The 25,553-nt window shown below is 34.8% G+C and overlaps 2 protein-coding genes across 9 annotated transcripts; both read right to left on the bottom strand.

Annotated features, from left to right (window-relative positions):
• Nucleotides 1-3,153: 3,153 nt before the first annotated feature.
• Nucleotides 3,154-12,563, bottom strand: LOC130052358 (uncharacterized). 8 transcript variants are annotated; one of them, XR_008800668.1, is made up of 7 exons: nt 12,328-12,563; nt 11,878-11,924; nt 11,523-11,663; nt 10,372-10,572; nt 4,367-5,602; nt 3,852-4,061; nt 3,154-3,670 (listed from the first exon to the last, which is right to left on the bottom strand). XR_008800668.1 is itself a non-coding variant. In XM_056157017.1 (4 exons), exons 1-4 carry the CDS (start codon nt 12,441-12,443, stop codon nt 9,743-9,745), a joined length of 1,134 nt encoding a protein of 377 aa, XP_056012992.1. In that variant the 5' UTR covers nt 12,444-12,562; the 3' UTR covers nt 9,599-9,742. The 8 variants fall into 8 exon arrangements, 1 of the variants encoding a protein (XP_056012992.1); XR_008800667.1 differs by having other exon boundaries at nt 3,852-5,602; XR_008800669.1 differs by having other exon boundaries at nt 3,839-5,602.
• Nucleotides 12,564-19,023: 6,460 nt separating this feature from the next.
• Nucleotides 19,024-21,430, bottom strand: LOC125653189 (uncharacterized). The gene is made up of 4 exons (XM_056157020.1): nt 21,298-21,430; nt 20,154-20,309; nt 19,702-19,838; nt 19,024-19,612 (listed from the first exon to the last, which is right to left on the bottom strand). The coding sequence occupies exons 1-4, from the start codon at nt 21,373-21,375 to the stop codon at nt 19,393-19,395; spliced, it is 591 nt and encodes a 196-aa protein (XP_056012995.1). The 5' UTR covers nt 21,376-21,430; the 3' UTR covers nt 19,024-19,392.
• Between the last annotated feature and the right edge of the window lie 4,123 nt (nt 21,431-25,553).

Genomic DNA, 25,553 nt, shown 5'->3' on the forward strand with positions numbered 1-25,553 from the left:
ACGTAGAAGAACGTTTTGCGTATCGAATCAGCTTAGAGACATAAACATCATATGCAAGTGATAATGGACTATAGGGACTGATAGCCTTAGTACGTAAGTCCTCAAAACTTGCGCTTCATACTTTACAGTATATAGAGGCCTTAGAGCTGTTGATGCCATGTCGATTCTAAAGTCACGTGATTCGGTAAAAAGATGGAGGTATAGACGATCTTTTGGGTGTCGTTAGGAATATAATTTATGAATTGATAGGGTAGGTAATAGTTTATAGTGCTTACTAGGGTTATGAACTTATAGAAACTACTTGATGAAACATTTCTAACATTAAGATCTGTAATATTTTTTCGGATGTGCAGTTTCCAAGCATCAAACATAATGTTTTATGTTGTAATTAATACCTCTGTGTCCTCTGAAACTAATTCGTTGTTCCTCTTGAAGTAATTAGAATCTGCATAATTCCTTCTTTGGATGTTCAAGCTGATATTTTGTAGCGGTGAACGCCCATTTTATGAGCACAGAGCATAATAATTTGCAATTTAAAGACTAATTAGTTTGCTTTTATATCATTTACCAAGTTTTGCAGTCTGTAAAAGGTAACGATTTTCAGGCTATGATAACCAAAAATCTAAGAGCATCAAGGATTTATAGCAAGACAGCTTTGTGAATAGAGGGCAAATCCCCAACAGTAAACAACCTCTATAATATTGATAGGCCTATAGTGTAACTTAGCCTATATCAAATAACATTATTTGTTCATTTACTAGATATTAGATGGGAAAGTAGTGCGGTAATATGTGACGTCATACCTAAAGAAATGTACGCTCATAAACGAGAGCAACCGTGATTTGAGTACCTCTAGTGAATAAATGGCGATCATGTAACCACCGAAGTGGCACCAGTAACTGTAAAAATTCCCATAGACGACAGAAAGCGATCATTTCTATTGGATGAGTGATCGCTTTCAATCATGTTGAATATTATATAACTCATATAACTCATTGCTAGACAGAAAACCATTTCTAGCACATGCGAAACCTCCTTCCATTTGCTTTGGGAAAATTTATGCAGGTAAGGAATTGTAGTATTTTTTGTGAATATTTTAAAAGACGGAGTTCTGAATGTACACATGGCGAAATTGTTTGTTGATGTAGTCAAGTCTGCGATATGTTTGCAGTACCTAAAATTTAAGACACCAGAGCTTAGTACTTAAGCTAAGGTTAAAAATTAGGTATAACTACGAAATTATTACACGTGATACACAATCAAAAGCGGTTCAAAAATCTAGTTGTAATCAGTTTAATATTGATTTGATTATATGACTCGGTTGTTTCATATACTTGGTACTATTGTAAGGTGACCATTTGTTTTGCAGCTGTTGGATTTCAATTCCAAGGCACTGTATTTCCATACATCTGAAAGGCAACATATGTATTAAGCTTTTTCTTCCATAGATTTTCTCTATATTTCCGGTAAATATCGCTCTTGTACAGTTTTTCAATGCCTATTATGCTATAATCATCTATGGTGTGAAGAAAAAGCTTAATACATATGTACCAGTTGGTATAAACAAAAGGTAACATTATTGTCTATAAACTATCTTAATGAACATTTTTGAGTGTAGTATATGTGTACTATCTATTTTTAAATTTTTTTAAAAAAAATATATGTTTATGTATATGCAAGAATTTACTTTACACCAATTAGAGTCCACTTACAGGTATGATTTAGAAGGTTATTACAGTAGCTCTCGCAATTTTTCAGATGTTTTTGGCGCAATTTTGATACATGACGTTGCCTCTATGTACATTGTGACGTCATAATACGTTGTTCAACGTTAGTTGCTATGCATTTTAATAAACACGACTGATGAAGGCTGGTAAAATGGCTGAAATATTTCTAAAAGTGTTTTAATGTTTTTTTTATTATTCTTACAAAAGAGAGACTTTGGATATATATATATATATATATATATATATATATATATATATATATATAACAAAAGAAATAGAATAAACAGTACACAAAGTTAAAACACAATTTGGATAGATATATATATATATATATATATATGTGTGTGTGTGTGTGTGTGTGTGTGTGTGTGTGTGTGTGTGTGTGTGTGTAAGACTCTAAAGTGCGATAGTCTAGCCAAAGTGCGATGGTTTGTTATCGTTACGGACGCCAAAGTGCGATGGCCACGCCAAAGTCAGATGGTGCAGAGTTGAACAATGTTTGTGACGTCACGTCATTGTGACGTCATTCTTAACGTCTTTTGAAATAAAACCGAAGAAATGCAACACGGACGACAGCGGCAAGGTATACAAGGTTGAGTATAATGAGAACAGCAAATTACATTTGTTGTCGAACTACATGTATCTACTTCGCCCAAACAGTCTTTAATTCATGATAATTGATTACTTGTGACGTACACGTAATAAAATCCTGGGGATATGCTATAATGCAAAACATTCTATACGATTTCGCGTTGGAAAATTTTATGTTTAATAACATGACAACTAGATGGTAATGAAATAAGTTGAACTTCTTATTTTTTATGCATGAATTTTGCACTGATGTTTTAGTGAAACAACACACGGTTTGTACAGTCTGTATAAAAACACTGTGTCGTTTACAAACCAATGGATTTCGACGTGTCCCACCATCGCACTTTGGCGTGTCAGACCATCGCACTTTGGCGCATTAGTGTGGACCATCGCACTTTGTCGTGTCACAGCATAGGGGTTTGGCGCAGATTATCGGGGTTTGACGTGACCATAGCATTTTAGAGTCCCATCGCACTTTGGAGTCTTACATATATATCCAGGTTCCGCCTCGAAGCTTTAGTCAAGTTTTAGACAGGAATCTTATTCTAGCCGACAAAGGTTTTACTATTCATGATCAGTTGCCATAAGATGTTTGTTTGAACATTAGCTGGGTTTTTTTATCAACATGTGATTACTTATTTACGCCCGAAGAAGCAGCACTATGTAACAAGATAACTAGAGTCCGCACTCATGTTGAGAAAGCAAATGAGGGTATCACGAACCATAAAATTCTCCGTCACATTCCAGAAATATACACACCTATATCAACAAATATTTTCCAACTTTGTAGCTCTCTTGTAAAATTGCAAGCACCCCTTTGAAAGAAACAACTTGATTAAATTGTTATTTCATCATCTCAGATGATAAAATATTTTATCTCGTGTCTCATTTTCAACTAGGAAAATGTTTTGCTTATTAGTTTTATCACATGTTCACGTATAAATGATACAGTATGCAGTGCTGAAAAACCTCCGGTCAGTAGCTAAACTCTGTGATATCATTTGTATCCTTGGGTAGGTTACTTTACTCTATCGGTACACCCTCTTCACTTAGGGGTTAAAATGGCTACTTGGAATGTTAGACAAGCTGGTTATTTGGATGTAAAATCATTTACACCGTATACGGCAGCTCTGCTTGTATGTTCCCTTGAATTATTTCAGGAATGAAAGTGTTGAAAAAATCATATCGGCTGTGTAATGTGCTTTTTTTTGTCAACTCGGAGTCCTTTATGATCCCGACAATTTGACAGCCTACTCTAGTCGAAATAATCAAATCACAACCGTTATTGTTGTATAAATGGAGATAGCCTTGTGCATAGTGATACCAGGGATGGGTTGACTCAAGGCTCTGCACTATAAAAGCAACAAGAAATTTCTAGATCTACATATTGAATAACATAATAAACTGGACAAAAAGTAAACCAACAAGCACATAGATTACAAAATATTAAACCATTAATATTTTATCGATACAATGTACATATATATCCAGTATACAAAGTATTATATACGTGTATTTACCAAGATAAAATACCTTTAGACTGCATTGCATCATCTATTGTTAAATATGCTGCAGGTGATTGAGAGGACACTTCACTACTACGCGAGGCACAGCAAAATATAGAGCTTCTGGATTATGGGAACTCGCATCACATGTTGGTGGTTGTAGGGCTAGATCATCTGGAGATGTACTTAAAGCTCCCGTTAGTGAAGCCAAATCCCTCTTTAAATTTCTATCTTTTTACTGATATGAAAAGACAAGGTGAACTCTAGACACCAATAATTCGAATTTTACACAATGAATTGTTGAATATCTATAAAAATATCATGAAATTCTTGATATATCGGTAACTCAAATAGCAAAGAATCTGAGGGAAATATTACAATATTTAATACCAAAAATAAGAAATCTCAATTTCAAAAATACTACTTATGATTCCTTGCACCAAATATAATCTATTTAGCATAAAGAAGTAATAAACAGTGAATGGCACACCACAGCAAATAAAAGAAATATGTTTGTTCGATATATAAAGACAGCTAACTTACCATTCATTCCATTTCAACTTCAGACATGTCACTTTGGGGTTTGCTGTAAGAGTTGTGATACACCTGTTTGTTTGCGTTTTTGTCGATTTCAACCCATGCGTGAATTCCAGATTGACCGTCAGATTTAAAAGTGGTAAGAAAATGGTGGTGAACAATGTCTTGGGCATTGAAATTCGGATAACATGTACGCTATTTAATCTTGGAACATCAATATTACGATAAAAAGAGATTTATCCGAAACTACACGAAGTTTTAGTCATGGATGCTTTGTGAGGATAATCAGAATAAATAAATGGAAAGCCCTATCATTCAATTCTAATATCTACCGAGACATCGTAAAATAGACACAATATAATATGAAAAGACAGAAATGGATCTTAAATGAATAGTAATTTATCCGTATAATGTCCAGCGAAGCCATTTGTTAATTTCAAGCACTAATTCAACTCTAGTGTAATTATTACCCAGGATTTCATATCATAATATTTAATGTTGACATCTTTTTTTATTTCTAGGGAATAGGATTTATCAGCTACAAATACTAAGTGAAACGGGTTTATAAACGGAAATATTATAAATACTTGTTTGATTTACTTACCTTCTCCCGTGTACATGTACTTTATTTGATGGATTTATAGAATTCAAAAGCTGCCATTTAATAACTTGACATGTTCATGTGATATTTTTCTCCGATGAAAATAGGTTTCTAAATTTAATTTGAGGATTGCTACGTATATCATTTCTACATATGCAAACTTTCAAGAACCTGCCTATATTGTCAGGTTTATACATTCTCAACTTTAAAACGACGTTTCTGTACATTAAAACTATTTCATCATATCGAAAGGTGTTGAAATGACAGAAGAGAAGTAAAGGGAAATAGAAGTGGATGATTTGTTAGTCAATGCAAAAGATGCTATTTTGAAAAAAGGAAGAAAATCACTAGTAAAATACAATATTAAGTTCACATTTTGTTACTATGAAACATTATGGGAAGACAACATTGAAAACAAAAGATATCCAAGAATGAACCTTTTGTATGCATTTAAACTTTTGTACCTTTCACTGAAATATGAAAGCGTAATACATGAAGGAAGTTGAATAAAATTTGGGCTTTTCATAATCAATTGGACATACAAGAGGTGTTATTTATTGCAGCATCAATTTCCGGTTTTATGGAGTTTTGAGTGGACGTCATGTAGTTTCCGGCTTTGGTTTTTGTAGAAAAAGTGGATGCTGTAATAGAAAATAGATATACATTTTTATTATCAATGGGAACGTACCAGTATCTCTAATAGTTAAAGAGATAATTTTGATCAAATAAGATATATCATGTAAAAATATACCCCGGGAAGAGGAAGAAACTATCTTTACAATAATGAATGCATGTTTAGAAGTTTTTAATCATTAGAGAAATATCCCTAGACGGATTTCAGAAAGAGGAAACTCTTTAATGAAAAATACATTTTTCTAATTGAAAGATATATACTGGTAGTTATGCTAATACAGTTACCAGATGTTATTCTTTATTCATTCCTTTTACAATTCAATGTAGTTATTCTCATTTCCCCATTCTACTCTTACCGGTAAATGTTTTGCTAACCATTTGTATGCTTACCAGTACTTGTTTTGACACACCCTATATGGGGACTACACACTTCATCCACACTACATTTACACCAGAAACCACAGTTCTCCCCCCACGACGGGTATGGACAAGTAGTGGAACAGTTATCTCCATAGGAACCTGTAGGGCAGGCTACAGGGGAAAAAATGAAAGTAAGATGATAAAACTTTTAATGTTGTTATAGAAGTAACCTGAATAATATGATACGATATACAAGGGCTTGTACTATGAGAAAAAATACAAGCTAGAACATAATCAATCGAAATCAATCATTTTTGTTTTGATTTCGTTTTTCAACTTTTAAATATGGATTTCGATCAGATTGAAGGAGAATTAGAGAGTAACTTATGAAGGTAACCACCATTGTTATGGTAAAAATTCGTGCAGCACTCGCCTCTGGGAAAAAAATTGTATTTAGATTCTATCTTCCAATAAATCTAACAGGAATATCTATATTATGATATTTTGAATACATTTGTACTTTTACAAAGGATTAAATTGTGTACTGTTGTAAATTCAGTAAATATTGAGAAAAAATTAACCTATGATTAAAATTCCAAATGTATTGATATACAAGTAGATCTACCTTTTCACTAGATTGATTTCACTCACAAGATACCATTCCAAGTCATATCATTATTTATAGGTTATTGACTGAATATTGGGAAATATATCTGCAAAAGGTTCTTGCGCCGAAAAGCTAACTGATTTTGTGAGGTGTTTTGTTGTTCATTCTGCAAAACTGTAAAAGGCGGGTATATTTCCAGATATTCAGTAAATATCCTTTTTATAATTTTTTATTAGTTCTGTGTACTTCTAATTCTATAAATGCTCAATTTTTTAAGAAACGACTTTTATTAGCAGAGGAACTTTTTACGTCCATTAATAGTTGTTAACATATGAGGTCTCAAGACCATAAACTGAGAATAGGCTTTAGTCAAAATGTTGCTTACTTATAATTTAAGATTTCATTACCACAGATTTAAAAAAAAAATGCTGGTTTATATATACAAATCAAATACAAACATATTTTGAAAATGTTATTTGCTTATGAAAATTATTTCAAAAATTAATTGGAATCGAAATATAGACTATTCTCAATATAGGGTCTTGAAATCTGATATCACAATAATCGTGTTATGTAGGCAAATGTCACATTTAAGTTAAATAATCCCTGAGCGTCCGCATTACCGACAATCATAGCTCAATAAAAGCTCAGGCACTCTAAATAGAATCTATAAGAAAAAATATCAAAATATGTAATAAAGAGTACATATAGAAATAATAATATCGTGTCCATTTTAACAGTTGGCTATTTGTCTACGTACATACCATTGTTTTACCTACCGATCGTTCATACAGTTGCCTTTATTTGTTGTTTCCGCATTGAGTGTTAAAGCCAATAAGGCTAATCTTATGATATCTCGACATCCTTGTGAATTAAAAATTATCATTTGAAATATCAAATCCATTCGATCTACGCTTTGGAAACATAGAATGGAAACCCTATGATTCATTTCCCTTCCAACATTTATTTTTCAATAATAGTTAAGTGTGTTATATCCTGATGGAACGTTAGTGAATGCGGAAGATTCACGTTTTTAATAAACAGGAAACAAATTATACAATAGATTCAGTCAACCATTTTACGTATTGATCATTTGATCAAGATATAGGGCTCACGGCGGGTGTGACCGGTCGACAGGGGGTGCTTAGGCCTTCTAGACACTTGATCCCACCTCTGGTATATCCAGGGGTCCATGTTTGCCCAACTTTCTATTTTGTATTGCTTATAGGAGTTATGAGATTGATCACTGTTCGTTATCTTCACCTTTCATATACGACTAAGTAAGTAATTCATTTCCAATTTTGGGCCCAGAGGGCATACAAAGATACACTGTAACGGTATCGATAACGGGGAGGCATTAAAAGATTATTTTTCCTTCTCTTCTCCGATTACCTAAATCATCCGCTGATATATCCAATTCAAGACAGAAAATCAATAAACATTAAACAATTCATGAAAGTATAACCAAAAAATGCAAATAGATTTCAACATACATTCATACCATCACATCCATACTACGATCATAACGTACAAAACTATTCTAAGTTAAACCTATCTAGACAGTCGATTAAAAATTGGAACTAAAGTACTCAGGCGCTATTAATCCAAAACAGACTTCTGAAACCCGTCACAACCCATTTACAATAAAATTAAATTATATGAAGCAAGTCTTAGTTATTTGTAACTTCCGACTTGTAAACTTAACGGCAAGTTGTTCTGTTTTAACAGTTATAGCTTGTTGATAATACCATAATGTCTACGAAAATTATGAAAGTACTCAATTCTATACAAAAACAATATTTCAATGTAAATTATTATCTAAAAGATCTTAATATTGAATGAAATAAAAACAGGCCTTTCGATGAATTGATCATATTTCGGCCAAAAAGAGAGAAAGAGTACAAATGTATAGCATGGCTAATTTGTTTCTATAAAAATAAATTGAAAGAAAATAAAATAAATAGATAAAGAACTTGATTAGAATAATGAAGGAAAGAACTCTATTTCATAGAAATTTATGAGTTCTTGATCATGATAGAACTGCAACAATAATTATTGCATAATTGTTCATTCACGATCACCTATGAAATAAAAATGTAAATAATAAACTTGAATAAATAAATGGATAGACAAAATAAAAATAAAATTAAAAAATAAATAAGTGCCTTACAAAACGTAAACCTACCAAGTCAAAATCTAATCAAACGACTGTGTCTAAAATACGCGCGTTTTAACTTTTTATACTAAAACATGATGTAGCGTAACAGAAAAGAAAGAATTTTAACAGATAATAACAGATTTGTGCGTTACGTTATCTGATTGGATTATCGATTAATCAGACAAACTACCCGGCGTTCTGATTGAGTAAGAAGAATTATCACGCCTCAGTCTAATGCAAACGTAGCCGATAAATGATAGAAAAATTATATTACAATAATAAATCTCTGCAGTGCATTTCTCACATATCAAATCTTTTCATTGTATCCAAATTAAATCAAAATACAAATTAACAATTCTGTTTCATCATATAAACGCGGATTCAATTTATACCGCCTTCATAACTTTGATATAAATTTATCGGCTATTTTATAACAACCGGAAGTAATAATGTCAACCCGAAAGCAAACACATGTGAACAGTGACGTTACTCGACATGCACCCAGCTCTGTCAAAATGATGCAAGTATTCAAGTGGATCAAATTGCCATCTTCTTTAGGAAACAGTGTGCGCTGAAGTTGAGAGAAAGAGGCATTGGTTTTGATGATTGCCCAAAATTCCAAGAGATAAATGTATTCATTGAAAGTCGATTTGTATGCAGAAACGGTAATATGGAAAGTTGACTTTTATAAAAATTTGGAGAAAGCAAGTACTTTGTTTGACGGATTAGGGATTTTCTCTTCTAGAACTGGAATTTACAAAACCTAAATAGTTTGTGTACAAAGAAAACTTAAAGACCAATTTATGAATTACAAATATTCATCGCTATTTGAAAGAAAGCTATTATACACTAAGTTATATAAGATGTAAATCAAATAGGTGACAGTTTCAGATAATACAATCACAAGATTGATCTTGTTTTAATCGTTGAAAGTTACGTTTAACCCGTTTTATTACATGCTGATTCACATTTTTTTTTACAAGTATGTGTTATATAAGATTAAAAACAAAATATGAACGGTCTCTATTGATGGACAACTTCAAGATATGTGTCCCTTTGGCCGGTTAGCTCGCTTTGACAGATCGATGGACTTTCCATATCAAAGGTCTGACACTCGGTTCGACTTTCGCTTTCTGACATCCCTTTTGGTGGCGAACCTATCACGTCTATATATGTGTTTAGCATACATACTGGTTTCAGGTAAGAACTATCCGGGGATTCATTAAGTTTATCGGTCACAACATCCAGATAATCTGAACGTCTATCTTCCGAACTCTCATCTTCTTGTCTAACACTAGATTCTTCTGATTTTGTTCCAATGACTCGATTCCTTAATTTTGGAAGCATTGGTTTTGTGACATCACATATTTCAATTTTCGAATCATCTTCGTTTGTTTTTTGTTGTTTTATTGAAGGTTGTGACTCAAATTTCTCGTATCTTGAACTATTTCCCAGCATGCCAGACTCGTTGATTTCTACATATGCCTCTTCCTCTGCTTCATTTGTAGCCACGGGGTCAGATATTTGTCTTGTAGAAATGATGTTCATGTGCTTTTTCAGTTTTCCGTGAATCTGGTTAATTATTATTATGATCAAAAATAAAGATAAAACAGATCCTGTGATTATGATGACCTGCAAAGTTTGTGAGTTACCTCCAGAAGCTGACGTAGGAGTCACAGAATATGTTTCCTTGGATACCACTGCTAAGGTAGGAATGATATCCATAGAAACAGGATATGCTTTGTCTACTTTTGAATTGTTACGATTTCTCGTTGATTTTCTTTCCACTTTCATTGAATTTTGAATTGACTTCATGCCGTTTCCTGCTTTGATACTTGTAGAAGGAGTGGACACTGTTATGAATTTAGAATTGTTATCATTTTTACATGCTTTATATAAATGTATGAAATTAGAATTGTTCTCCTTGTATAATCCATTCAATCATTCATCATATACACCGATTCGTTGATACTTAGATGAAATCAACATTTAGTAAATGCATTTAAAATTTATATATGCTACATACACCTTTCTGTACACTTAACGGTATTCATTCTGATTCATCCTGAGATTGATCACGGTTCGTTATCTTCGCCTTTTTTCTAACTTACAGTTATTCTTATACCCACTTTCCATACTTACTGGTAGTTCGTTCAGCACACCCTTGGAACACTTACCGGTAGTTAATCGGATATACCTTTTATACACCTACCGACAATTCTTCTGATACACAGTTTGTACGCTTTGTGGTAGTTATCATGACACATCATTAGAACACATACCCTTACGTATTCATTCTCATAAACTCTTACCTGTAGTTGTATCGATAGTCTTTTTATCGTTTACCTTTCGTTAACATGATACTCTCCCTTTGTATGCTTACCTGTATCAGTTGTTATTCTAATATATATTTAGCATACCTACCATTGTTATGCTGTTATGTTTACACGCTTACTAGCAATTTTTTTAATATCTAAACTTTGTACACTTACCGGTAGATATCCTAACACATCCTTTGTACACTTACCGATAGATATCATAACATAACCTTTGTACACTTACCGGTAGATATCCTAACACAACCTTTGTACATTTACCGGTAGATATCCTAACACAAACTTTGTACATTTACCGGTAGATATCCTAACACATCCTTTGTACACTTACCGGTAGATATCCTAACATATCCTTTGTACACTCACAGGCATTCTTCTGTTTCCTTCTTTGTAACTTTCCAGTGGTTAGTCTGTTTCACCCTTTGTACCTTCACCTGAAGTGTTTTCCTAAACCTTCGTATTCTTACCGGTATCGATTCTGACACATCCTTTATAGGGATTGCACTCCTCATCCGGACTACATGTACACCGGTGCCCACAGTCCTTCCCGTAGAACGGAGGTGAACAGGTTATGGAACAGTTATCTCCATATGAACCCGCAGGACAGGCTAAATACAAACAATAATAAATATAACACTCTCAGTGTTGTTCTTAATGTTGTCTTAGGTACAATGTACGTAACGCATTATTATATGCAACGGTTTGTTTCATGTGGAAAAAAAATCCAAGCTAGAGCAAACTCCTGAATCAATTAATTATATGCGTTTGTACGTATATAATACTCTTTCGATCAGGCTATTGGTAAATTATAGAATGACTTACGAATGCATTTCCCATTGTCATGGTAAAAATTCGTACAGCACTCGCCTCTGGAAAAATATTTTATAATGAAATTTTATCTTGCAATAAATCTATCACGAACAACTAGACAATGGCATTTTGAATACGTTTCCCAAGAGCGAAATTTAGACATGCTATCGTAATGGTATAAATTCATTACATATCCAGAAAAAATATTACACTTGTAAATACATACATATAGAAATAGCTCCATGCTATAAATTCATGTCATTCACAAAATATCATTTAATGTCCCATCCAATATAACATAAATCATTTGCTTTTCCGTTACGTTGATACATTTGCCGCCTTTGCCTCTACTATAAAAACACCCTAATAGCAGGTCTCCACCTCTGCCGTAATTTGAAATATTAATATTCTATATATCCCTTAAGTTCGATATTTATCTGGGTATACACTTGTTCTACGTACCTATCGTTAACACAGCCTTTAGTTGTTTCTGCATTGAGTGATAAAACCAATAAGGCTAATCCTATGTTTTGCCCTCTCCATGAATTAAAAATCCTCATTTGAAATATTGAGTCCATTCCATCTATGTTTTCTAAGTTTTAACTGGAAGCATTTTGATCAAATTCCCTTACAACATCTATTTTTATTTATGATAATCAAGTGTGTTATAAATGTATCCTGATAGAATGTTAGAAAACGCGGAAACTCCATTGGCTGTGACGCAGTTTTCAAACACAGGAAACAATTTGTACATTGGAACCGGTCAGACTCTTTACATAATGATCATTTATAAACGAGCAAATGTGACAACATGCATATCTGAAAACAAATTGAATTTTCTTCCAAACTGATACCAGTCTATTCGTAGTCACTGGTGTCTGAATACATATGGTTGAGAATAATCACTAGTTTTGGCCATCATAAAAAATGATAAGAATGTCCTTATTTATGACTTTGTTCACAGTATATTTATGTTCCATTAACCATAATTTGTTTTGCTTATCCAACCTAATTACTGTCCCGTGGGTATCCGGGTTAGAATATATCTTTAGTATAACCCTTGCTTGTCGTAAGAGGCGACTAAATGGGGCGGTCCTTCGGATGAAATCGCAAATACCGAGACCCCGTGTAACAGCAGGTGTGGCACGATGACGATCCCTACTCAACGGTCAAAAGTGCGCAGTATAGGCCTAAATTGTGCAACCCTTCACCAGCAATGGTGACGTCTCCATATGACTAAAGAATCTCAAGAGGGACGTTAAACAATATTCAACCAACCAACTTACTAATAATATAGACTATAATTTCAGTCAGAACTAAGGCAAAAGATAGACCTATTTCCCCGAAGTCCTTAATCATAGATAAAGCCTGAAATTTTCGACCATACATGACGAGTTGGCCTTTGGCTTCGATATTTTCTAAACTGTTTTCCAACATATAGCCAGAAACTAAGTTGTAAGTAATTCTCTCTTGCAATAAAACATAATCAAGTGGTTGGAAATAAAGTTTTTAGACATTGTAATTAATCTTTTTTATCGTTGTCATTTAGTGTTGGTGGAATTGCTAACCGCTTCGTAAAATGTGTTGTGGAGAACTCAACAATCATAGAGTATAAAAATATATCCCAATTTATCTTCGGACGCAGGTTTGCATAATGATTATTTGTTGATTCCCCTTACTGCCGAAAGTGAATCTCGTGGGGATCCGGGTTAGAATAGGTCTTCAGTACTCCTTTCTTGTTGTAATAGGCGACTAAATGGGGCGGTCTTCCAAATGAGACCGCAAAACCGAGGCCCCGTGTCACAGCAAGTGTGGCACGATAAAGAGCTCTTCCTGTTCAAAGGCCTATATTGTGCAGCTCTTCACCGGCAATGGGGACGTCTCCACACGAGGGAAAAATTCTCGAGCGGGACATTTAACTATATATATAACCAACCGAAAGTGGATTCTAAGATTTGTAAAATAAACTTTAAGCAGACTGGGAAGTCAATAAATGTTTCTTTCCAAATTCCTCAAATCAGAAGAAATCCTACATCAAATTATAGTGTTAACGACCGCTTCATATTCCAACGTATTCAGAGAAACCATTGCATCACAATATATTAACGGCAAACTGACAACTCAAATGTATGACAAACGGGATGGTTTCAGCTTCTCCATCATCAACTTCCCATATTTATGTAGCAATATTCCATTATCACCTGCATATGGTGTTTATATATCTCAACTGATTCGATACGCAAGAGCTTGTTCTACGTATGGTCAGTTTTTAAATCGAGGCAGGCTACTGACAAACAAGATGATGGTGTAGGGGTTCCAACAGTCTCGTTTAAAGTCAGCATTTCGCAAACTCTATGGTAGTTATAACGATCCTTTCATGAAGTATATTGGCGTGAAGTGTCGCAGTTAATACCCTCATTTTCAAAAATGAAATTTATTAACTATCTAGTTTGCAAATTCAATTTATCATTGGGTCACATGCTGTCTGATGTGTTTCATATCGATTGTTAGGCCGTTCTTGGCACACTGTTTTGAGTACGGATAACTCCGTTTACCTGATCAAGATATAGGGCTCACGACGGGTGTGACCGGTGGACAGGGAATGTTTACTCCTCCTAGGCACCTGATCCCACCTCTGGTATATCCAGGGGTCCGTGTTTGCCCAACTCTCTATTTTGTATTGCTTATAAGGGTTATGAGATTGATCACTGTTCGTTATCTTCACCTTTCATTGCACATCATGATAACATAAAACCATCAGAAAAATAACTTGCAATATAAATATAAAGTGGAAAGAGGCAAAGGCATATATACAGAAAATATATATCATACGTCACTCAAATACAAAAATTGAAAAGAAGAAAATAATAACCATAAAATATTGCTCAACTTTTAATACACAAATGATAAATGCATGTACACGTATAATCTAAATCAAGAAAAACAAGCAGTTTCCCAATTAAATTTCATTGATAAGAAAATATTTTTTAGAAACAAAATAAAATATATTACCCCAGTGGCGGATCTAGACGGAGGGTACGGGTTACAGGAATTGCAACCCCCCCCCCCCCCGTTTAGATTCATTAAAATAAAAGAGAGAGAGAGAGAATGACTATAGCTTATTAAAATCCTAGGCGATGGAAATTGTTTATACAATTGTGTGTCAATATTTCTATCAGGTGATGAGAATTCAAATTATCTTTTATATACCTCGTATCTGTAATATTTCATTTTATTTATTAAAAAAATGAATTACTGGGAGTAAATCGGAATGCATTTTAAAACAGGATTTGTTTTAAAATCAAGAGTGACAGATTTAGTCTGATAATTATACAATAACATTAATCCCAATTTGAATTTAGAAATACAAATTGATAGCATTCCTCTTAAGTTGTCGTTTAACTATGTCAACGTACGTTATAACAACTTTCATTTCAGTGGCTTATTTAAGGGGGCCCAGCCGGCGCCCCACCCCCCACCCCCACCTAAAATTTTCAAATTTAAGTTAAATCGTGGTATATTGTTTACACAAATGTAGTAAACGATAAAAGGAGCAGTAATTTCTTCCACTCCCGGAAAAATAAATGACAAAAATTGAAAATCTTTTTGATTTCTTGAATTACTTCATTGAGAGAACTTAATTTTTTCCAAACACCCTTAAAATTTGCGTCATTTTACTAATTTCAGCCTATTAAGAATGATAGAAAATAGTGAAAATGACTTAAATAGGAGACTTTATTTTAAGCCCTATAAAATCTGTAAAATCCAGGAGCTTCCTACCAGGGCTTCGCACTGGACCCACTGGGGGCCTCAAGGTGGTCCCCAAACCCTCTGCCTCATAAAGTGGCGCCCCCGTAACCGTAATTCCAGGATCCGCTCCTACATTTCCTCTTCACCCCCCCCCCCTTTGAAAAATTTCTAGATCCGCGCCTGTACCCCAAGAGAACTGCGTACTGGTCATTCGTTAGGATTTGAAACACTAGTGCTGACGACGAACTAGTTACTTCTCTTTGGAACTGTATACTTACTCCTAGGATATATACAAGCAATCATCCTTACTACTACTGTTGTTATTGTATTGTTGTTGTTGTTGTTATTACCTGAATGTACAGATAAATCTTCAGCTTGTCCTATAAACCGCCCATTTTTGCCTCGTGGTATCGGATTTTTATATTTGCCGTTGATGTGATTAGCAATCTGCATTAAGTTAGTATAAAGAGCATTAACTCTTACGGGGCTAAGTAAGAGCTACAAAACTTCGAAGTGAAATTCATGTTTTACAATGGTAAAAGCGACCCAGCCCTCTTAAGTATCAGAACTTTTCAATGAAAACCGATGAAAGTTATATAAAATTAATAACGATAACACATGATCAAAAAATGAAAAGATATTTCCTCCCGATGCGAGATCATTTGTTTGCAAATTAAGAGAAAAAGCAGTGTGACACTTTAAATCTCACACTTTTATTAATCTAGAGATATTTTTTTATTTCAAAACTAAAGAAATTATGTTCCTTTGTATTATCCTCGTAGTTCAATCAATTAATGTGATTCGATACCGGTTCAGTAAAGAAACGTAAATCCAATACTCTTATATGCAGGATATGACAAATAATCACACATTTCTCAATAGTTCTGTGCAACAGTGGAACACACAAAGCTTGATTTTGTCCAATAGAGACCAGAGTAGGATTAAATAAAATCAAAAGTTATGACTGTCGAGAAGAAATGAAACGTTTTTATCCAATGTCATTAACACCATATTGCAAGGATATGGTCCAAAAATAGTGTAGAACGAGTGAATGATCTTTGGGATTGGTCGACCCGTGACTTTCACTTCTGATACTGGGCGCTTGGCGAAGGAACAGTTATAACCTTTCTCAGAAGTCTTCACACGGCGATGGGATCAAGATTCGAAGCGAGCGCAATAGCCTCTACACTAGTACTTTCACTCGTTTGTGTCCACTCATAGGGGAAGTCCGCAGTAAACTGAATTGTATCCACTCATAGGGAAGGTCCGCAGTAGATTTCTTTCGACGACTAGAAGCAAAATTTAGACGGCAACATGACGTCCGGGACATCTTTTAGCAATGTTCCATTATCACCTACATACGGTGTTCATGTCTCTCAGCTGATTCGATACGTATGAGCATTTCCAGTGTGAAAGGTGAAGATAACGAACCGTAATCAATCTCATAACTCCCACAAGCATTACAAAATAGATAGTTGTTCAAACACGGACCCCTGGACACATCAGAGATGGGATCAGATGCCTAGGAGGAGTAAGCATCCCCTGTCGACCGGTCACACCCACTGTGAGTCCTATATCCTGATCAGGTAAACGGAGTCATGCGTAGCTAAAATCAGTGTACCAAGAACGGCTTAACAATCGGTATGAAACACGTCAGACAGCATTTGAACCAATGATAGGTTGTATTGACGAACTAAATCGTTATAACGACCAGAGAATTTGCAAAATGCTTACTTCAATCGAGACTGTTGAAACCTCTGTACCATCAACATGTTTGTCAGTAGCTTGTCTCGATTTAAAAACTGACTATACGCAGAACAAGCTCTTGCGTATCGAATCAGTTGAGAGATATAAACACCATATGCAGGTGATAATGGAATATTGCTACATAAATATGGGAAGTTGACGATGGAGAAGCTGAAATCATCCTGTTTGTCATACATTTGAGTTGTCAGTTTGCCCTTAATGTCTACTTTCAATAAAATATCTAAGTATGAAGAAGTGGACGACTCTGTGGTGTCTTTTATTTTGAGCTCATAGGGATATATCGAATCGACTTATGAATGGAAAGTGTATATGATGAATTCTTAACCGAGGCAAGCTATTGACCAAAAAAATTGATGTTACAAGGGTTTGAACAATCTCGTTTGAAGTCAACACTTCGCAAATTCTATGGTCGTTATACTAATCTAATTCGCAAATACAACCTGTCGTTATGTCGAATGCAGTCTGAAATGTTTCATGTTAGACCGTTCTTTACATATTGAATTTAACTATGGATTACTCCCTTTATCTGACCAAGATAGAGGGCTTACGGCGGTTATGTACTGTCAACAGAGGATGCTTAATCCTCCTAGGCACCTGATCCGTGTTAGCCATAATCTTTATTTTGTATTCTTTACGGGGTTTATGAAAATGATCACTGTTCGTTATCTTCATCTTTTTATGAACGAACTCATTAACTACATTGTAAACATACATGAATTAGGCAGAACGAAAGGTGCTACAAGATAATCCTACAAAAGGAAATGATAATCTAATGGATTGGGAATCAACATTACATTATTACCTAAGCTTTGTATCACTTGACGTATCTAAAACAATGCTATATATAATGGATTTTATTTGGCACAAAATAGTGTTAATGGTTTAGTAAAACATATATTCACAAAGTCAAAGTCGGGTTTTGTCAATAAATGGCACTTCTACTAATGAATATATATCTTAATTATGTACATGATTAATATCGTATTCTATATTAGTCGAAATGGGAATGTAAAATCAATTTAAGTTATTCATTTAATATATATGCAAATAATTCAATAATAGTAGTAAGCATGCTGCAACAATATCAGTAACGTCTCTTGGTTGTGATAGTTTATTCATTAAATGGGATAAAGCTCCACACAAACAAAGTATCACGAAATCAATTTCATTTAAAACAGGAAATCATGGACACTGTGATACCATCTTATTCATAGAAGAGAAACCTGTGTACGCTGCCCAATTCTCATCCTTACATGTACTTCAATATTGGATCAAACAAATACAGAAGTTTCACACTAGTATATTCACATTTCCAATGTTTTTACCTTTGTCGAATTGAAATGACAGTCATTTCCTCATGAATGTGGACAATATGCGTATGAATTTTGATGAATGAAAGGTGAAGACAACGAAGAGTGATCAATCTCATAACTCCTACAAGCAATACAAAACAGACAGCCGGGCAAACACGCACCCCTGGAAACACCAGAGGTGGGACCAGGTGCCCAGAGGGAGCAAGCATCCCCTGTCGACCGGTCACACCCGCCGTGAGCCCTATATCCTGTTCAGGTAAACGGAGTTATCCGCAGTCAAAACCACTGTGCCAAGAACGGCCTAACAATCGCTATGAAACACGTCATGAATATAGTACGAATATTTTAATGACTGGGAATTCCGACAGAAATGAAAGTGAAATGTAATTATAGAAAGTAAATTTCGTTTTTGGTATTACATATGGGTATAAACAGCAATGTTTCACACTAGCATACTTCATGAAAAGTATGACGGCGTGAAGAGTCGCAGTTCATGTCCTCATGTATTTTGAAAGTCTTACACAAATCACACTACGACTATGCATATGTTTGTCTACACAATCACTAAACTCCACAATGTGGTTATCATACAGAGTAGTATTCCTTGTTTATGAATATCGATAGCTGAAGAGTAATAATTCTGCGTTGTCAGATCTGATGTCGGTCTGTATGACGGTGAGGGACTTGGAAAGCATCCCTACATGGCATCCAACATGGCGGTACCCGATGAATCTATACGACATGTAGACTGGCGCGTAGAATTGTTTATCAAGAATGCCATGGTAACATCTTCTCCAGGTTTGCCCCTGATACCCACTCGCATGTTTATTTCGGCATGTACAATGTTAGTAACTCTCTCAGGGGACATGGATACCCATTTAGAAATTTCTCCAAATATAACTATATCTGTTCCATTCCTGTAAATATACCAGTATAGTATTAGTTACGGCATTGTGATCTTTGTACTGCATGATTCACACGGATGAGGTGGAAAACTGGTACTTACAAACCAGGTTCTCTGGCACTGAACAAGTACAAGCAGAAGTCCTCACGCGTGCAGTTGCCGAGGACTAATGGATGATCATCATCAAATGGCTGCCACATATCCGGTAAACCGAAAGGGAAGGCAAGAGATTGCTTCAGCTGTAGGTATAACGTGTTTAAAACAACAAGACTTGACTTGACTTCAATACAAATTATTTCCTTTATGGTTTGTTATTTATCCTGCGTGATGGGACAATATATCATTATTGAAATAAACAAGATTAGTAACTGGAATGTTCATTGTTTAATGAGACTGTCTGGGAATCCTGTGTCCCGAATATTTATTGGGGGCTAAACTCACACTCTCTGAGTTCATAAACTGGTACTGGGAATCCCATGTCTGAATACTTATTGTTTCTATACTGGTGCTGACTGGGAGTGATGTGTCTGGATGCTAAGTTTGACTATACTCACACTATCTGGAAACCCTGTGTCCGAGAACTTGACCGTGTATGGAGAGGACAGATTGGCTGCCATAAGAATACCAAAGTCACGTGGACGGTCAGAGACGATGGTTGTATAAGACGTCCACACTTCCCCTACAGGATCATCAGCGGATGGAATGGCATCCTGTAAATTAAAAACCATGAATCAATGGATAAAGAGGAGACAAATTCATTTGAGACCTTAATGAAAGGGAAAGATAACGAACAGTGATCAATCTCATAACTCTTATAAGCAATACAAAATAGAGAGTTGGGTAAACACGAACCCCTGGACACACCAGAGGTGGGACCAGGTGCCTAATCTGAGAGGGAAAAGGGTAACTAATTAAGGTTTTAGAAACTTTTACATATCTTTACCAGGAATGTTGTATTCTGAGGGTACTAAGCAGAAATTTCTTACAACTAGATAGTATCAGCCAGGGACTGAAGGTGGATTGTTTTACAGGCAAAAATACCAATTTTCTTATAATTAGACAGCATAGCCCCCGCTAGTAATGCACCATACTACCAAACGGGCTCAAAGTCCGTAAACACCGAGCATAGGCCACAATTTTACAGCCCTTCGCCGGCAATGGTCTCCATGTGAATGAAAGATTCTCGAGCGGAAAGTTAAACAATATACAATCAACCAACAATAAAGAACCCTCACTGCAGCCCTAAGTTCCTTGAATAGGTGAAAAAAATGTGGCATTTCACTTACAGCTGATGACGTTCCTGTATGAGTGATACATTATCGAATGTGATATAAAACAAGAAACAATCATAAAAATCACATGATACATATTTAGTATTCCCATTGTTTAAATCATATGATAAAGTGAAATGTTGATGGGGAATTACTAGTAGTCCGTGGAAACGTTACAGGAGCCATGTTGCTTTGGTCTTGATGTCGCATAAGCAAATGTTTTCCTCTCCCTTATATTCAACAATCTCTTTATCTTATACGCGATCCTCATGCTTTTTACAATTGTAAGCAATAATTTTGTTTTCAAAATTTAAGTGTTGTGTCATAGCTAGAAACGTGACAAATAGAGGTATCAGTGTAAATTTAAGAATTTTTCATGCATATTGCAATCCTGTTAAAAGTGTACGCCTCTTCCATTCATACAGACCTTGATGATTTGTCTGTCGATGGCAGTAGCAGGAAGTGAAGGTTTTAAGAGACGTCCGTTTCCGTCACAACATTTCATGATCAAATAGACATCTGAACTATTGATCTTGTCCCCTGGACCTACAGGTCCAGCACCAAAGGTCGATACTAACACCTCTAACACAGGGTAGGGCTCCGTAACAGCTTCTTATCAAACAAACTCATTACATATTTATACATGTACGTGAAACTTTAATTGCTTGTGTGAAAATCAACAACCTTGAAAAGTCCTAATGTATTAGCGAAATTCATATCGTGATTCTTGATTTCTTAAAAATATTTTCATTCAAATATAATTGAAGAGATGACAATATATCAAGGGTTCGTATCCCCTTCGTTAATACAAGATATAAAATGAGCTGAACCTTAATACCTACCAGGGTAAAGTGGGTTGCCATTTTGCCGACGTGTAGACCAGAAAGTGTCTTTGTATGGCGTCAGACCAATAGCAGAAGTCAAAATAGATGATATTCCGATCCGCCATTGCTCTGGATCCAAGTGATAATCCTCACTACCTCTTGCCTGCAATAAGGTAAATGTAACTTTCATATCTGAGATTGTTGGCCTGGACTCACAATTTGTTAAATATTATTGATTACTCCACAGAGTATTAATCAGAGATATCTGAACAATCTTTTCTTTTCTTTTTAACCAATGTTCATAGTTCCAAATGAAATAATTATAGGTTTTTGTTAATGTGAAATTATGAGAACCTGTACTTTCATACGATGATGGAGGTTTCAATGCAAATAAAGACCTGTTAAGAGGATTAAACTTTACTTAAACATTAATAGGTTTGGGAACAGCATCATTATCTTTCATTTTCAATCTTTGGTCCCTTTCTAAAGGTGAAATTGGATTTTGGTACTGGATACTCAATGCTGACAAAATGATCATGAGCATGCAATTCGGCAATTTTTTTCTGTCTGAAAACTTTTATTAATTAATAAGAAAACGAGTGAAATCAGATCCAAACATCAAGAGCCCTTTTGGGGTTAAAACATAGATGATAGCGGAAAGGTTTCTGTCGATACCTACCCACACTCTTTCTAAAATTTCATGAAACATTTTAGCAGAACAAACAATCATACCTTGGTGATTTCAAAATGGCATAAAGCAATAGTCGATATTGTGGATGCATATATTAATTGTCAGTAAAATGTATGTGGAGGATTTATAGCTTAATATGTGTTATTGGAACCACATTGAACTATGGGACTAGTTTCATAAAACTATTTTACTAGGAAGATCTGTTTTAAGACCAAAATTTATCTTAAGATTCCCTCATAGCTGTTTCACAAACTGTCATATCTTATGATCACCGCAAGATGGCTAGAAATCTTAAGACATCAAGTTTGAAATGACGGCTGCCTATGTTAGATATTTCATATGGAGAAGACGTGCATTCAGGGACAGAAACAATTCATTAGACTATATGGAGGATATGTTCATAATCGACGAGTTTCGTTTGTCATGATATGTAATCTTTGAACTGTGTGATGAATTCATCATTCGTTAAGAACATTCCACTAACAGATGACATTCATTTATTGTTTGTAGTCACAACAGAAGTAGTGGATAAACATATACCAGAATCCCACATTTATTCTTTTAACAGGCGTTTATATCAAATACCATTCAATCCTTTCATTTTGTATCACAATGTCTGTAATAAAATGATAGACAAACCGAGCGTAAAACCCTTTGATACACTTGATCACGACTATTGTAAAATCTAGTTTATCTACTTTAATATTTCATATATATTTTCACAAATACACCTATGTAATTAAAAGATGATAAAAGAAACATGGCATTTTACAATGTAATATGTGTAATAAGATGTCAAGATCTATCTTAAGATTTCGTAAAGCTAAGATAGTTTTGTGAAACGGTACTGTCGTATTTTATGATTATCATACGTCACATCTTTTAGTACACCTTGACGTGGTTGTAGATTTTATTTTAAAAAGTCTATTAAATTTACTGCTTTTTGAACGCAAAATTTGCCCCAGAAAACCAATATAATTATCAAAGGGGTTAAAAGAATTTCAATTATTCATGTTAATTAACATAAATCAGTGTTATGTTTGAATAAAAAATCCAATCAAAAGTGTTTCATGATAACCAGAAATAAACATGTGCTTGCATAAAGAGAAATTCTAGTGATATACGTAAATGCATAACATGCTCTCTAAAAGGCACGTGGTTTCCATGGTAACAATGTGAAAAAATGAAAAAAATTTGTTCATTTTTTATTAGACTATGTATCATGAATATTTTATATCAGTTTCATCAAAATATATTTTTATGCCACTTTCCACATTTTTCACAAAATGTTTGATGTTTACTGATTTTGACTGTTATGAAGCTCTTATAATCTATCTTATGACAGATCTTAAGACTGTTTTGTGAAACCCTGGATGTGTTGTGTATTATTCGAACATATCTAAATATTTGTTTGAAAAACCAATAACAAATCCAAAAACAATTGACCAAAAAGTGAACAACAAACATAAAAAACAAATACACTTCCCCTCATTTAAAAAACCCCAAGGAAAATAGCGAAAAAGATGGCCCTCCCATGCTTCTTCATCCTCTTCTATTTGAAAATGGATTTTCTTCATAATCTTTAAACTGAAATTCATGAACCGACTGTCCTATACCATGTATTAAGAACACAATTTAAATCATACTCTGTACTATTGTACGACCCTGAAATGTGTATGTCTCTCAACTAATTCGATACACGAGAACATGCTCTGTGTATGATCAATTTCCAAACTTAGGTAGGCTACACACAAATCACTTTATCGATTTTTCGCATTTGAGAAGCAGTAGACGATAACTAACGATTGATTTCGCTGGTAAATGGACTTTATTCCCGTTCATCAGAACGATGCGAGAGATAAGACTTTGATAGCCTGTGTTCTCTCTCTCTCTCTCTCTCTCTCTCTCTCTCTCTCTCTCTCTCTCTCTCGCTCCTATCTCTCTCTAGTACTAGTATATCCATGTGAAAATTCAATTCCCTTTAAAAAATGTAGTTAAGTACCATGTTTGATAGATATTGATCCATTCTTGGTTTGAAAAAAGAAGTCGGAAATGTGATAAGACGATGACTACGACAACGTTTGAGTAGAAAGGCCAAAAGTGGGATTCATGCCGAATTTATTTAAAATAAGAGTTTTGATAATTGGCCTTACAAAGACAATGTTGTTAAAACTTTGTCATCTGCAACTAATATATATTCCTCACGTAACCTATCAAAATCTTCTATCACTTCTGGTTTACTAAACACAGATGGATGAGTGGTATGCACTTTTGATTTAATGTACCTAATAAGTGATTTTAATATTCCTCTGATAATTTGTTTTCATTCTAACAATGTTTCAAGATCTTTCTTTTCATATTTAGCCTATCAACTGTCATAATCTTCGACAGAATTCATAATAGAGATGAAGGTGCATTGCCAATTGAAAGATCGTGATTCTCTGAATTTAAGATCTTTAAAAATAAGTTATTCACGTCCTCATTTTCAACTGTATCAGCATCATCAGTAATGACATGCCCAGCTGGCCTATGGCGTAAAGAAGACGAAGAACAAGAACACGTAGGTGGATTATGTATATGATGCTCTATTTCTAGGCGCTGTAAAGTTGTTCTTTTTTTGTATTAAAAAGTTTGGATTCGAAAAGTAGAAGTATATTTGTAATAAATACAGGGTGCAGACTTAAACTTGAAATATGCTGGAATACAAGACATCACTTTTTTATGACAAAATGTGTTGCTGATGACGAAGGCAGCTATTCCTTTGTTAGTAAAGTTAATTTAAGGAACTAACGGTATTATTCAGAACAATTATTATTACATTGTGTCAAATGCTGTCTAACGTGTTTCATACTGATCGTTAGGCCGTTCTTGGTACATTTATTTTGACTACGGATAACTCCGTTTACCTGATCAAGATACAGGACTCACAGCGGGTGTGACCTGTCGATAGGGGATGCTTCCTCCTCCTAAGCACCTGATCCCACCTCTGGTTTGTCCAGACGTCCGTATTTGCCCAACTCTCTATTTTGTAATGGTTATAGGAGTTATGAGATTGATCACTATTCGATTATCTTCGCCTTTCGTCATCCATAGCCAGCAGTGGTTTAAAGAACCTGTGATGGCCAAGAATTCAGCGCGTGCGCACACGCAGGCATATACACACACAAC

The sequence above is a fragment of the Ostrea edulis genome, chromosome 2 (assembly GCF_947568905.1).
Source record: "Ostrea edulis chromosome 2, xbOstEdul1.1, whole genome shotgun sequence".
Classification (NCBI taxonomy): domain Eukaryota; kingdom Metazoa; phylum Mollusca; class Bivalvia; order Ostreida; family Ostreidae; genus Ostrea; species Ostrea edulis.

Coding starts and splice junctions, on each gene's coding strand:
- LOC130052358 (XM_056157017.1), bottom strand. CDS start 12,443: ATGGACTCAATATTTCAAATGAGGATTTTTAATTCATGGAGAGGGCAA. Junction 11,925..12,327: donor AAAGGCTGTGTTAACGATAG/GTACGTAGAACA, acceptor ATATTTTTCCAG/AGGCGAGTGCTGTACGAATT. Junction 11,664..11,877: donor TGACAATGGGAAATGCATTC/GTAAGTCATTCT, acceptor GTTTGTATTTAG/CCTGTCCTGCGGGTTCATAT.
- LOC125653189 (XM_056157020.1), bottom strand. CDS start 21,375: ATGAAATGTTGTGACGGAAACGGACGTCTCTTAAAACCTTCACTTCCT. Junction 19,839..20,153: donor ACACAGGGTTTCCAGATAGT/GTGAGTATAGTC, acceptor TTATACCTACAG/CTGAAGCAATCTCTTGCCTT. Junction 19,613..19,701: donor AGTGCCAGAGAACCTGGTTT/GTAAGTACCAGT, acceptor GTATATTTACAG/GAATGGAACAGATATAGTTA.